Source organism: Terrapene carolina, unplaced genomic scaffold, assembly GCF_002925995.2.
Source record: "Terrapene carolina triunguis isolate 2854851 unplaced genomic scaffold, T_m_triunguis-2.0 Scaffold926, whole genome shotgun sequence".
Lineage (NCBI taxonomy): Eukaryota > Metazoa > Chordata > Testudines > Emydidae > Terrapene > Terrapene triunguis.
The window spans coordinates 521,736-534,878 of record NW_020665277.1 but is presented as its reverse complement, the minus strand read 5'-3'; the positions used below and the strand labels follow the sequence as shown (position 1 = coordinate 534,878).

The following is a 13,143-nucleotide window of genomic DNA, read 5'->3' as shown; positions in this document are numbered from 1 at the left end:
CTGGGCTACTGGAGGTGCTCTCCAGCAAATAAAGCAGAAGGAAAACCAAAGAATAAAAGATCCCATGGTGCTTTTTGCAAAAGTTTGGAGATATTAGCACCAGAATCATGGCCATATTCTAACCTGGCTCATGACATTCTGCTTCCCTACATTCCCATGTGGCTAACCAGACAGGTTATTTGTCATCCCTGTCCTGCCAAGCCTCTGCTACATGTGGTATGTGGTGTCTGTGCTGTGCCTGACCCCAGAGGTGGCTGCGATCTGGAAGTGGGAGAAATAACAATCCCTTCATAGCCCATGCCATTCATCGTGCAGCACCCTGTTACTTAGAAGGCTCACTGTATAAATCGTTAAACACTGTGACTAATCTACTGTCTGTCTTTATTTGGTCCCGATTGTTTATTTTTTCATCCTGCTGCTTTTGTTTGTGCCGAGCCTTGAAGTGTTATGTAGGAGGTGACTCTCCACTGGGGGACAGTCAAGACCAGTATCAGGGGGGTAGCCGTGTTAGTCTGAATCTGTAAAAAGCAACAGAGGGTCCTGTGGCACCTTTAAGACTAACAGAAGTATTGGGAGCATAAGCTTTCGTGGGTAAGAACCTCACTTCTTCAGATGCGAGAAGTGAGGTTCCTACCCACAAAAGCTTATGCTCCCAATACTTCTGTTAGTCTTAAAGGTGCCACAGGACCCTCTGTTGCTTAGTCAAGACCAGAAAATCCAATTAATTTGAGAGACATCCCTCCCCAGAGACAGAGCGATAGTGTATTAATCCACTGTGTCACCTAGTTCCTGTAGAGTCCACAGAAAATCTTTCTGAGATCAACAAGCCTCTGTGTTGTTGGAGCACAGTCGCTATACGCTGGTGCCGCTCTCCCTGCCAAACCTCATTAATCTGGTGTTCATGCTTCTCTATAGCGGACACACGCCTCTGACAGTCACGGGGTCCAACCTGGATGTGATTCAGGAGCCAAGGATCCGTGTGAAGTACAATGGCAAGGAGTCTGTCAATGTAAGTAGATGTCATCAAAGTGCAGTTGGCTTCCCCTTTAGCCCTCTTGAGATAAGTAGCCCCACCTTTACCTCTTAGTAACTGTTGAAACCAATGGGATGTTAGTAGCTTGGGCAACAGCGCAGGTGCATTCTGCCTCGACCAGTCCAGCCTGCTCAGCCGTCCATGTGTTTTCTGTTCGGATACATTCAGTGGCACAGCTGCTGCATCCCATTTGGAAGCACCTGGAACATATGTGCATCTTACATTTTTATATAGCTTATTGTGAATTCTTTTCAGAACCACCCACCGTCAATCAAATCCATCCTCCGTTTTTGAGAAACACCATGTACGTTGGCAGCACTATATAAATGCTGGGTAACAGGAAGAATCGTATTGGTTAATGCTCGTCAAATCTAATTTTCTAATTAAATATAAGCACCTCAAACTCAGAAAGGCCTCTTAGGTGTTTTCAAGCATCTGCCATTTATAACTGTCCCAGCTGAATTGTTTGCTTGTTTTGTTTAACTGGATTTCTAAAAGGAGCTGTGATCAGAGATTGAGATACTGTGTACTGGGGCATCTGAGCGATGAACTCATTTGCACAGGGAAGGTAGAAATGCCTGAGAGAGTGAATTGTAAAGCGTAAGTGCTGATGGAGCCTTTGTCCCAGTGCTGCTAGAATAAAGAGAGTGGTCAGGACTGGTTATTAATTGATACGGCTTTTCGTTTGTCATTAGGGGAGGGCGCCTGTGTTCAGGTCAACTTTACCCTCCCGTGTTTGTTGTGTTTACCAGCTGGGGACCCCAGGTGCTAGCACTGACTTAACCCTTTAGTGGAGTTCCCCATCTGGCAAACAGGCTGGCTGAATGCGTGCAAATCTGGCCTGCTGCCACAGCCACACCCCCAGCGTAGACCCTCATGGCCCCTAGGCAGCAGCTCCTGAAGAGAGGAAGCTGTCTTTCATGGCCTGGCTTGGATTTTTTTGCACCTGACTGCTTACTCCCTAGGTCAGCAATGGGCCTGGGAGTTGTGCAGTTGGTGCCTTCAGCCCCGTGCTACTGAATGGCCCTATGAGGAGCAAGGTGGACCGGCTCCAAATGGGCATTGTTGGTGAGATTGCTGAGGAAGAGTTAGTATTTCAAGCCGTGGAGGCCCATAGTGACGGGAAGCAGCAGGGAGTCGGGGATCGTTGAGACACATGGCGCTTGTGTCATTGTGAGGCCCAGCTATATATCATCCGAGAGGCACAAAAACCAACAGCAGGGGAGGGCGCCGAGTATACAGAGTGAGTTTGACACACAGACAATGGGCAATGACTTCTGCAGTGACCCAGGGGTGGCTGTGCGGTACAGGGGCTGCCCTGGGCCAGCACAGAACTGCCAGGAAGTCTCAGAAGCTAGACATGGAAGAGCCCTATTAGGTCATCTGGTCCATCTCCTCAAGATCAATGTCTAATCCTTCCCCTGGGCCTTGCACATTCATTTTCTTTTGGAAATCGCCCTCGGTTTTTCCATGCTCTCAGGAGCCCCGTACACAAGCCTGAGAGCCCTTCTTCCTCCCAGCAGGCAGCAGCCATGGGGGCTCATCAGGACTCATCTCTGCAGGCATGTTTCAGGGGGGAGACAGAACAGATATCAATTCCCAGCTGCTCTGCAGAGGCTCAGTTTGCCTTGCTCCTTTTGTGCAGGCCCACAGCTAGGTTTGCAATGAGAAATTGCCAGCTTGGGGTTTGTTGTTGTTTTTTTTAGTAGTCCCTCTGTATCAGTCGCGCCATAAATACAGCTCCTATCATAGCAGCTCTGGGCCCAGCAAGCACTCAACGGAGCCGGGGGGGAAGGAGGGAATCCGCCACTGAACAAAAAGCTTTCAAGCTGCTTTTTCCCTCTTGCTGCAATGATCAAGTCACGAGATAAGTTGAGAGGCTGCTTCCCTGCTAAGATGCCCTCCATCGTATGAAATGAAAGATTTTCATTCCAGTCACATGGGATGGTTCAAGGGGAAAAGACTGCTGGGGACAAAGGAAGGCAGGGAGCTGTACCACGCAGGTCACACCAACCAGATGTTCAAGAACAACCAGGCTTGCTGGTAATGGGGTGTTCATACCACTGCAGTAGGTGTCTCTAACAGCACTTGCTTTTAGTGGCTACATTGATCCCAGTTTTGCAGCATGACACAGAAATGCACATGTGGCCCCTGTGCCTGCAAAGCCCCAGATGCTCACATGCGGAAGGGAGCTGGTGTGCAGAAAGTAAGGTACCCCTTGCGTGAGCTGGACTGTGGCTCTTTAGGGACTTGTGTGCATGGGGCTGTGTGTGTTTCCTCAGCCTTATTTTTATGCCTCTCTCCTAGTTAGCTCTAACTGAGCCCCTTATTTAAACCATTTGTCCCACACTTCATAAACCACCATGGAAAGTTAAAAAGTGAATAAATAGAACTGTAATCTTTTTTTTTTCTTTGGGCCCAGACTGTGTAAATTGCATTCTTCCCGGGCGCACTCAGCAGAACAGCTGGCAGCATACCCAGGCCACTGCACGGGTGCCAAGTGCGCAGTGCTGCTCTTTAGCTAGACCCTTTCATGCCCTTCTTTTGCCTTAAAAACCGGTAAAATCTCCACCCTTCAGCCTACTGCATACGGACGCAGGTTAGTATCTGGCTGAGCGGCTGATGCCCTTTATCCTCTCTTGACCTCCCTGAGAGCAAATTGAGCTGAGCTTTCGTCCCTAAGAACTGGCAAGGGGAAGCACAGATTGAACTCTTACTTTGCTTCTGCGAAGGAGTAGTCCCAGGCTGTCACATTTGCAAATACCCGTTTTTCTAGTTCTCTGGCTGAACTGAAAAAGTTGAAAATATTTTGTTTCGGGTTGAACAAAACATTTCTGCATTTTTTGGCAGCTAGAAATGTTGTCCAAATAATGTCACCAAATAAAGTCTGGAAACAGCCTTTGTGCTGCCATGACGCCAAACACAGCGACTGGACGTTAACTAATGATGGTTATCATTCATCTTGTCCTGTTTTATCTGTTTGAGCTGTTGTGCATTTGGATGTTTTATGAGCTTGAATGAGGCGCCCAGAATGCTGTAAAAATCCAGTTTATTATTATTATTTAGTGACTTTCAAGAGCCATTCTGCATGGAAACAGTTTTGCTTTCACTCTGAAGCAAAATGACTTTTTAGATCTGCTCAGCACAGAGAAGCTCCCGGGTCAGACTTGATAGACTGATTTTAAGAAGGGAGGTGTTTCAGATTTTGTGGGGAGAGTGGAAGGAATATCGAATGTAGGGAAGTGAACAGGCCCAGCTTGCTGAGCTGTTCTGTGAATGGTTCAGGAGTCTTTTGAATTCCACCATGTTGGGGAGGAAATGGCTCTCTGCTAAAAGGATAGAAGTGGGGTTAGTGGAATTGGTATAAGACTAAGCAGTAGAGCAGTGGTTCTCAATCCGCGAGAACCATTAAAAGAAACTCTACGTCCCCGAACTTGCACCTAAATCTCAAGATCCCTGTGAGGTGAGGAAGTATCCTCCCCATTTTACAGATGGAGAGCCGAGGCACAGCGTACATGAGGTGAATCTCTCAAGGACACACAGGGGGTCTGTGGCAGAGCTGGGGACTGAATCTAGATCTCTTGAGACAGTCCAGTGCTCTGTCCTTGCTGATGCTGCAGAAATAACACTTAATTTAGCTCTTTCTACTCCAGGAAGCTGAGCTGAAGCAAACCTCGGTTTGCCGGTGTCTAGGTAGTGTCCATGCACCAGGGCCGGCTCCAGGCACCAGCTTAACAAGCAGGTGCTTGGGGCGGCCAAGGGAGAGGGGCGGCACCTGCGGCAATTCGGGGGCAGCAGGTCCCTCACTCCCTCTAGGAGCGAAGGACCTGCCGCTGAACTGCCGCCACCGATCGCGGCTTTTTTTTTTGCTTGGGGCAGCAGAAATGCTGGAGCCGGCCCTGCCAGGCACGCTGTAATGGGATGTATGCTCACTTTAACATTCATCACCAATTGAACCTGAGAATACTCTTTCCGTGTTGCAAAAAGACTGAACTTGTTGAGTGCTATCCTGGGAAGGGTTATTTACTTAGCAGTCATGCCTTTTCCCTTTCCCCCGTGCTCAGGTCTGAGCTCTGCTTTTTATTATTATTATTACAAAGATAATTCTAAATACACAAATCTGAGTGGAATTAAATCTTCTGTTTGTGGAGGGAGGCCAAATTAAACATCCCCTGAAGCTTTATAGGGCCTGGTTTCTAAATAAATTAGCAGAGAAAGCTATGCTCTGCCTCCAAACAAACTCTTCCCCATACGGAAAGGGGGAGCAACGGGCATCCTCAGCCCAGCAGGAGTCGACCTTCATTTTACCTAGAATCCTTCAGTATCAGTTGATTATTCTTCTGTCCCTTTGGTATTAAAAGATTGTCTCTGATCACAAATGTGTAGCCAAGACCAGACATTAATTATGGGTCCAGTTCAAAGGCGTGTTTGGCAAATACAGAGCAGCAGAAGAGAGAAAAGTACTTAGCAATCTGGTTTGTGATTCTTTAGTTGCTTAAGCCATTTTCAGTTTAAAGCTCTATCTCCAGCTCCACTCTTGTGTCCTTGTGCTGGTTTAGAGGACACACAAACTCTCCCAAAAACGAGACTTTAATGATTCAAGCTTAAGCAAATGATTCTGGCTAAATACCAATCCATCAGAATCTGCAGAGGCAATTTAGAGAGGCAGAATGCAATTAGCCAAGTCAGAATTTAGCTAGCATACAAGGGTCCCTGTAACTTAGTGCCATTAGAAACCAGGAGAGATTAGAACTCTGCTTTTTGTATTATTCCTGTAACCCTCCCTAGTGCTGTGCTGGTAATTCAGTACTAATTTGGAAGGAAGACTGCAAAATTCTGTAGAACCCACATAACTGGTTACAGCCTTTGGGCATTCCTGTCCTCTTCAAGTACTGGCCAGGCTCAATAGAATGTGAGGACAAATAACATGACAGCCTCAGGTGCTAGGGATGCAGACTATCCCTCAACTTGCTCCTCCCAAAATCTCCTGGCCGGCTTTCAGCCATTAAGGGTAACTTTTATAGGCAAATATTTCAAATAAGGTTTCCTTCAGAAAATGCTGACATCCCCTTGACTGTATTATGTCAACCTGTGTGTGTGAGGGAGAGAGAGAGACATGATTTGACTTCCATAAGCACCACTTTTGCCTCTTATTGTCTGTTTTTCCTGCTACAGCCCTTCACTTCCACCCACCCACGACATGTCAGTAACACCCACTCACACTTACTTATACGGTCTCCCACAGTATTCTTGCCGCCAAGTTAAAGAAGTATAGGCTGGATAAATGGACTGTAAGGTGGATAGAAAGCTGGCTAGATCATCGGGCTCAACGGGTAGTGATCAATGGCTCCATGTCTAGTTGGCAGCTGGTTTCAAACGGAGTGCCCCAAGGGTCGGTCCTGGGGCCGGTTTTGTTTAATATCTTTATTAATGATCTGGAGGATGGTGTGGACTGCACTCTCAGCAAGTTTGCAGATGACACTAAACTGGGAGGCGTGGTAGATACGCTGGAGGGTAGGGATCAGATACAGAGGGACCTATACAAATTGGAGGATTGGGCCAAAAGAAACCTGATGAGGTTCAACAAGGACAAGTGCAGAGTCCTGCACTTAGGACGGAAGAATCCTATGCACTGCTACAGACTAGGGACCGAATGGCTAGGTAGCAGTTCTGCAGAAAAGGACCTGGGGGTCACAGTGGACGAGAAGCTGGATATGAGTCAACAGTGTGCTCTTGTTGCCAAGAAGGCTAATGGCATTTTGGGCTGTATAAGTAGGGGCATTGCCAGCAGATCGAGGGACGTGATTGTTCCCCTTTATGCGACATTGGTGAGGCCTCATCTGGAGTACTGTGTCCAGTTTTGGGCCCCACACTACAAGAAGGATGTGGAAATATTGGAAAGAGTCCAGCGGAGGGCAACAAAAATGTTTAGGGGTCTGGAGCACATGACTTATGAGGAGAGGCTGAGGGAACTGGGATTGTTTAGTCTCCAGAAGAGAAGAATGAGGGGGGATTTGATAGCTGCTTTCAACTATCTGAAGGGGGGTTCCAAAGAGGATGGAGCTCGGCTGTTCTCAGTGGTGGCAGATGACAGAACAAGGAGCAATGGTCTCAAGTTGCAGTGGGGGAGGTCTAGGTTGGATATTAGGAAACACTATGTCACTAGGAGGGTGGTGAAGCACTGGAATGCTTTACCTAGGGAGGTGGTGGAATCTCCTTCCTTGGAGGTTTTTAAGGCCCGGCTTGACAAAGCCCTGGCTGGGATGATTTAGTTGGGAATTGGTCCTGCTTTGAGCAGGGGGTTGGACTAGATGACCTCCTGAGGTCCCTTCCAACCCTGATATTCTATGATTCTATGATACTAGTGTAGGCTCCTCTGAATTTGGTCCTCAGTCCCTAACTCATTGCATTGTAAAGTTTAAAAAGATACCTGGTGTTCACAGGCTCAGCATAAAGGCAAATTCTATTCTGCTCTCCTCTTTCCTACTCGCCAAGTTGCAGAGGGAGAGACATAAGATAAACAAATGCAGCTGAAACCCCTTTCACAGCTGCTGAGTGCCATGCTTTTAAAAGCAATGACTGCAGCCAGGTTCAGATCAGCACAAAAGAGAGTGCCTGCAAGAGGTTTTATTAACCTCTTGCAACTCTGTGTGTGTGTGTGTGTGTGTATGTGTGTATGTGTGTGAGTTGCACTGATTAGCTTTGGTAACACTTTCACATTATTGCCAGTGGGTTAGTAGAACTATGGTCCTTCCTGTGTAATACCCCTCTGGACCCTTCTCAGTTTCCCATATGCTGTCCCTCTAACCCCATGTCTCTGACCTGCCCTGGAAATACCAGCTCTAAACTGAGAAGAAAATTCACCTCCCATACCCTGTGCTGAGGCCAGCAACTGTAATGGTAGCTTTTATGCTGTGGGCACCTGTCCCACTAGGAATAGGACTGCAGCTATTTCAGATAGAGGCCAGTAAACAAGTCTGATGACAATGGCCTGTTTCATCTGGGATAGATTTGGAGTCTTAGGTATCTTCCAGTCTGAAAGGGCCATATTCAGCTCTGGTGTAAGGGTTTTAAAAGACAATTAGCAACCATACAGTAGACAAAGCCTAAATGAGTGTAACTGCATAGAAGTCAGTTAATTTGCCACTGGGTGTTATGTCTGGGCAAAGATCAGACATTAAAAGAGATTTCTCATTCAAAATGTTAATCTTCCTCTCTTGTTTCCCTTTCCGGTCCAGGTCTGTAAGATTGTGAACACAACTACCCTGACTTGCTTAGCTCCACCCCTCACTCCTGAGTACCGACCTGGCTTGGATGCTGTCGAGCGACCGGACGAATTTGGCTTTGTCTTTAACAACGTGCAATCCCTGCTGATCTATAATGACACTAAGTTTATTTACTACCCAAACCCAACATTTGAGCTTCTGAGCCCTACTGGGGTTTTGGATCAGAAGCCGGGATCGCCCATCATCCTCAAGGTACGAATGCCGGAGATGTTAGTTCCAGTAGTTTGCACAGTCCAGCTGCTCTCTCTTTAGTTCAGAAAGCTGCATACGCTGGAATGGGAAACGAATGGCATGGGAAAGAGTGAAGTCTAAGCCCCAGGAGCAGGGCTGTGGATCAAGACCTTGTTACAGAGTTGCTGGTCAGCTGGCAAACTCCGTGAGGAGAGGGGAAGGTTTGAAATACACAGGATCCCTGATGTCACAGGTTGACTCAGCCCTTCACCCTTCCCAAGTTAGGTAAATGCGCTTTACTCTGAGGGTCTTTCAGATGAGACCTTAAAAACTGCCAGCTCTGCATGAATTTTAAAGACCCGTGCAGGGCTTTTTGTGTGAGCAGGGATTTGCTCTAGTGTTATAGAGCAAACTTTCCCTCCTTTTCCCTGTTGTGCAGCACCCTCCAGATGTGGCACTATTTATGTGGTGCTGCATAAGCACCTTGGTATGAAAGATATTGTAGCAACGTCAAGTATTTCTTGATTGAGTTTGGTGCCATTAGTTTATGACCTTCTAAGTGAAGAAGGAAGAGGAGGTAAAAACTCCTTACCTTATACAGTGTGAGGAAAATCCCCGAGCCCAGGGGAACTTTCTCTGGGTAATTCAATTGCCCATATTCTTAGGCCTTGTCTACACTAGAAAAAGGTTTGTGGTATAGCTGTATTGGCACACCCTCCTAATGTAGACGCAGGAGTGCTTTTGCAGGTATAGCTTATGAAATAAGCTATATGGGCAAAAGTACTTTTTTGCTGGTATAACTGCGTTTTCACTGGGGCTTTTTCCAGAATAGTAGTGTTGTAAAAAATCATGCCCCTACTGTACCACGTAAAGTTTTATTAGCTTGAGGCTCTCACAAATCTGAGGCCTTGTCTACATTTAAAAGTTTTGTTGCTTTAACTGTGCCAGCATAGTTAAAGTGACGCGCAAAAACCCTCCCAAAAAGTGTGGACACCATTATACCAGTATATAAGTGGTTATATCTGTATAGCTTATTCTGGTTTAGCAAAGAAAATTAGCCGTACCATCTTACACAGGTATAACGGTGTCTACATTATAGCTTTTTATTGGTTTTAAAAAAAAAAAATCACATCTCTATCTGATATAATTGTATCAATTGAAGGTACACACCGGTCCTGAGATACATCAGTACAACAAGCTTAGGCTATGTCTACACTGGCACTTTCGTCACTAAAACTTTTGTTGCGCAGGGATGTGAAAAAACACCCCCCTGAATGACAAACGTGTTAGCGACGAAAAGCACCGGTGTTAGCGGGAGCCACGCTCCCGGCGATGAAGCTACCGCCCCTCATTGGAGGTGGTTTTAATTTTGTTGCCAGGAGAGCTCTCACCCAGCGATAAAGAGCAGCCACACAGCACACCTTACAACGGTGCAGCTGCAGCAGCACAGCCGCACCGTTGTAAGGTGTGCAGTGTAGACATAGCCTTGGGGCTTGTCTACACTTACATTTTATAGCACTCTAACTTGCTGGCTCAGGGGTGTGAAAAATCACCCCCCTGAGCGCAGCAACTGTGAGCGCTTTAAAGCGCTAGTGTAGGCAGGCTCTGAGCGCTGGGAGCTAATCCCCTCGTGGAGGTGGATTACCAGGAGCGCTGGAAGAGCGCTCTCCCAGTATTTGTGCACGACCACACTCACACTTCAAAGCGCTGCTGCGGGAGCGTTCCCGCAGCAGCGCTTTGAAGTTTCTAGTGTAGACATACCCTTAGACGCAGTAATACCCCTTTAAGCCTGTCTTCTCCACCCTCCATTATTGGGACCTAGGGTGTAAATGATATAGAAATGTTCTGCCAGCTGGAGAGAGAAGCCAGTGGAAATTGGAAAGGGATGACACCCAGGCTTTCCTTTCAAAGCACATGCAAGCTATGACTGAGGATAAAGGGCAGATGTGTAATGGCCAAGGAACATGCTGAATCTTTATACAGTCTTCTCTACCTTTGTCAATAGGGCAAAAATCTGTGCCCACCAGCTTCCGGAGGAGCAAAGCTAAACTACACTGTCCTGATTGGAGATACCCCCTGTGCTGTCACTGTGTCTGAGACCCAACTGCTGTGTGAGCCCCCCAACCTCACCGGGCAGCACAAAGTTATGGTGAGGTCAAAACACACCATCTAGCTACCTTATATACCTGTGTATCTAATCTTTCCTTCCTTCCTTCCTTGTATGGCTCACTGAGGCAGCTGAGTGCCATTTCTCCTAGAGTTGTCAGGAATCAGATAGGATTTACCTCCCTTTATGGCTGTTTAATAGGAAGTTAAGCATTGCTGTGGATTAGAAAGGAGGAAATCTCTATCCTCTCATTGGAGATGCCCTCCTACTATCCGGGCTTGCTAGAGATTCCAGGAAACTCAAGTATTTGTGTCAGCAGGACATCAGTACCAGGTATCATATTCTTTCACCGTTCTTTATTTGTTGTTCATTCTATAAGGCATGAACTGAATTTCCTGTAACATCTGCAGGGGTCAGGAAGGAATTTTGCTTCTGTGGACAGCATGGTACAATTGGCCAGGTGTATTAGGGGGATTTTTGCCTTTTCCTGAAGCATCAGAGATTGGCCACTGCTGAGTACTGAATTTGATGGGCTAGCATCTGATCCAGAATGGCAGCTCCTGTGTTTTCATTTACTGCAGTGTTACTCCTCTCTGATGCAGTTAGAGACCAAGTGGGCAGCTGCTGAAGTGTCTGGGTAGAGCTCAAATGAGGCTTTAATTGTGGTTTATTTTTCTTTAAGTTCAGCAACCAAAACATATTTGAAATATCACAGTATAATTCACACTAGAGCTTCCCTGCTGACAGTTGCTTATATCTGAGGCCTTGGCACATTCAAGAAAACCCTAACCCATTTTAACCCCCAGTCTGTTTATACCACAGCTTTCATATATAGCCTCTTCTCTTTTCTCTTCTCACCCAGCCCGCTTACTTGGTTTTCCTTGAACTCCTTTGCCAGTGGAATTGTCACTCTGTCTCTAATGTCCGCAGTTTACAAAAGGGAGTTGAAAGCCTGTGAAATGAAAGTCAAATGGAGCCATCAGATAATAAGAACAAAGCCTGAGATAGTGAAAGGCTGACGTATTTATCATGAACTGAAGCCGTCTGTGTGTTTCAAATAGGTTGTGCCTTTTTTTTTTTTTTTTTGAAGGCAGCCAGTGTTCATATGGTCTTAGTTGTGACTGAGACAGACTGTTTACCATGTCCTCTGACGGCATCTTTGCAGACTGGGGAATGATCTCCCTAATCAATAAAGAATGGGGCTTTGGGAGCAGAGAAAATCTATCAGGCATCTGAGCAGGAGGAGTGAGCACCAGTTATTCAGAGGCCTCTGTTTCTTGTCCCTGGCTCTTCTCTCCTGCTGAGATAACCACTAGGGCAGAAATCAGTTTCCCCAGCATGGGTGAGTGAGCAGAACAGTGTGGTCAGCAGTACTGCTGGGACTGTGTCAGGAGTGAGCAGTGGTAGCTCCGGGGGTGAATCCAGTGTCCTTCATGATGAGAGGTCAAAGCTATTGTAGTGGCAGAAACCTCTCCACAGTGAAAGGTGGTGAACAAAGACAACGTCTTACCAAGTGCATGATGAGTGACCGTAAGCTAGACATGGGAAATGGGAGAGAGAAAGCACAGGCCAAACCCAGAGAGGAACAGCATAGCCTCCAGCATGACGGAGGAGAGATTGAAATGGAGAGACATTTTCTGCTCCAGCGTCCAAAATATTAGGGAGTAAATGAGAAGAGATTTCTTCAGCTTATAAGCGAGGACCAGAGATTTTCCATCAGATATCAGTACAGAACAGCGTAACCCAGGGACAGAGTGAGATGTTGGAGAAAGCACCAGGCTGCATTCGCAGCACTTGTATGTCTTATCATGCAGCAGCTGAAACTGACCAAACAAGACAGATCCTGGGGCAGCAGGAAGAAACTGGCTGCCTTCACACTGTGGTGAAGGGACCTATAGAGAGAGCACATGCTAGAATAGATGGGGAGAGCCCAATGTCTCTGAAATGGGAAGCCAGACTAAGCGACAAAGGAATTTAGGACGGGGGACCCAGTGGTTCTCGGAAGAGCTTATAGTTAATGTAGAGTATCAAATACATGGGAAGCACACTGGCTTTGCCTGAAAGGGGTGGAGATACTCTAAAGGCTGATCAGTTCTTCACCCAAATACCAGCCCCAGCAGGTGTAACTGCACCCCCTCCCCTCATCTGGTCACAGCAGGCAGAGCCCACTGGCTGAGCCCCCCTGTGTTTTGCTTGGCTAGGTGCACGTGGGCGGCATCATCTTCTCCCCTGGCTCGGTGAATGTGATCTCGGACAGCCTGCTGACCTTGCCCGCCATCGTCAGCATTGCGGCGGGAGGCAGCCTGCTTCTCATCATTGTCATCATCGTCCTCATCGCTTACAAGCGCAAGTCCCGGGAGAACGACCTCACCCTCAAGAGGCTCCAGATGCAGATGGACAACCTGGAGTCTCGGGTGGCCCTGGAATGCAAGGAGGGTCAGTACCCCGTTGTTGTTGTTGTGTTCAGGATGGGGCAAAGGGGAATGGGCTTTGACGTGACTGCATTCCCCGAAGCCAGCGTACGTGGGGCAGTGCACATTAGCAGA

At 47.2% G+C, this 13,143-nt stretch overlaps 1 protein-coding gene across 1 annotated transcript in view; it reads left to right on the top strand.

Annotated features, from left to right (window-relative positions):
* PLXNA2 (plexin A2) overlaps nt 1–13,143 on the top strand; it is a 177,190-nt gene that overhangs the window by 125,637 nt on the left and 38,410 nt on the right. Inside the window, exons 15-18 of the mRNA XM_026661161.2 lie at nt 916–1,009; nt 8,272–8,511; nt 10,496–10,639; nt 12,799–13,033. Coding sequence (XP_026516946.2) covers nt 916–1,009; nt 8,272–8,511; nt 10,496–10,639; nt 12,799–13,033 — 713 coding nt within the window. The remainder of the gene's footprint in view (nt 1–915; nt 1,010–8,271; nt 8,512–10,495; nt 10,640–12,798; nt 13,034–13,143) is intronic.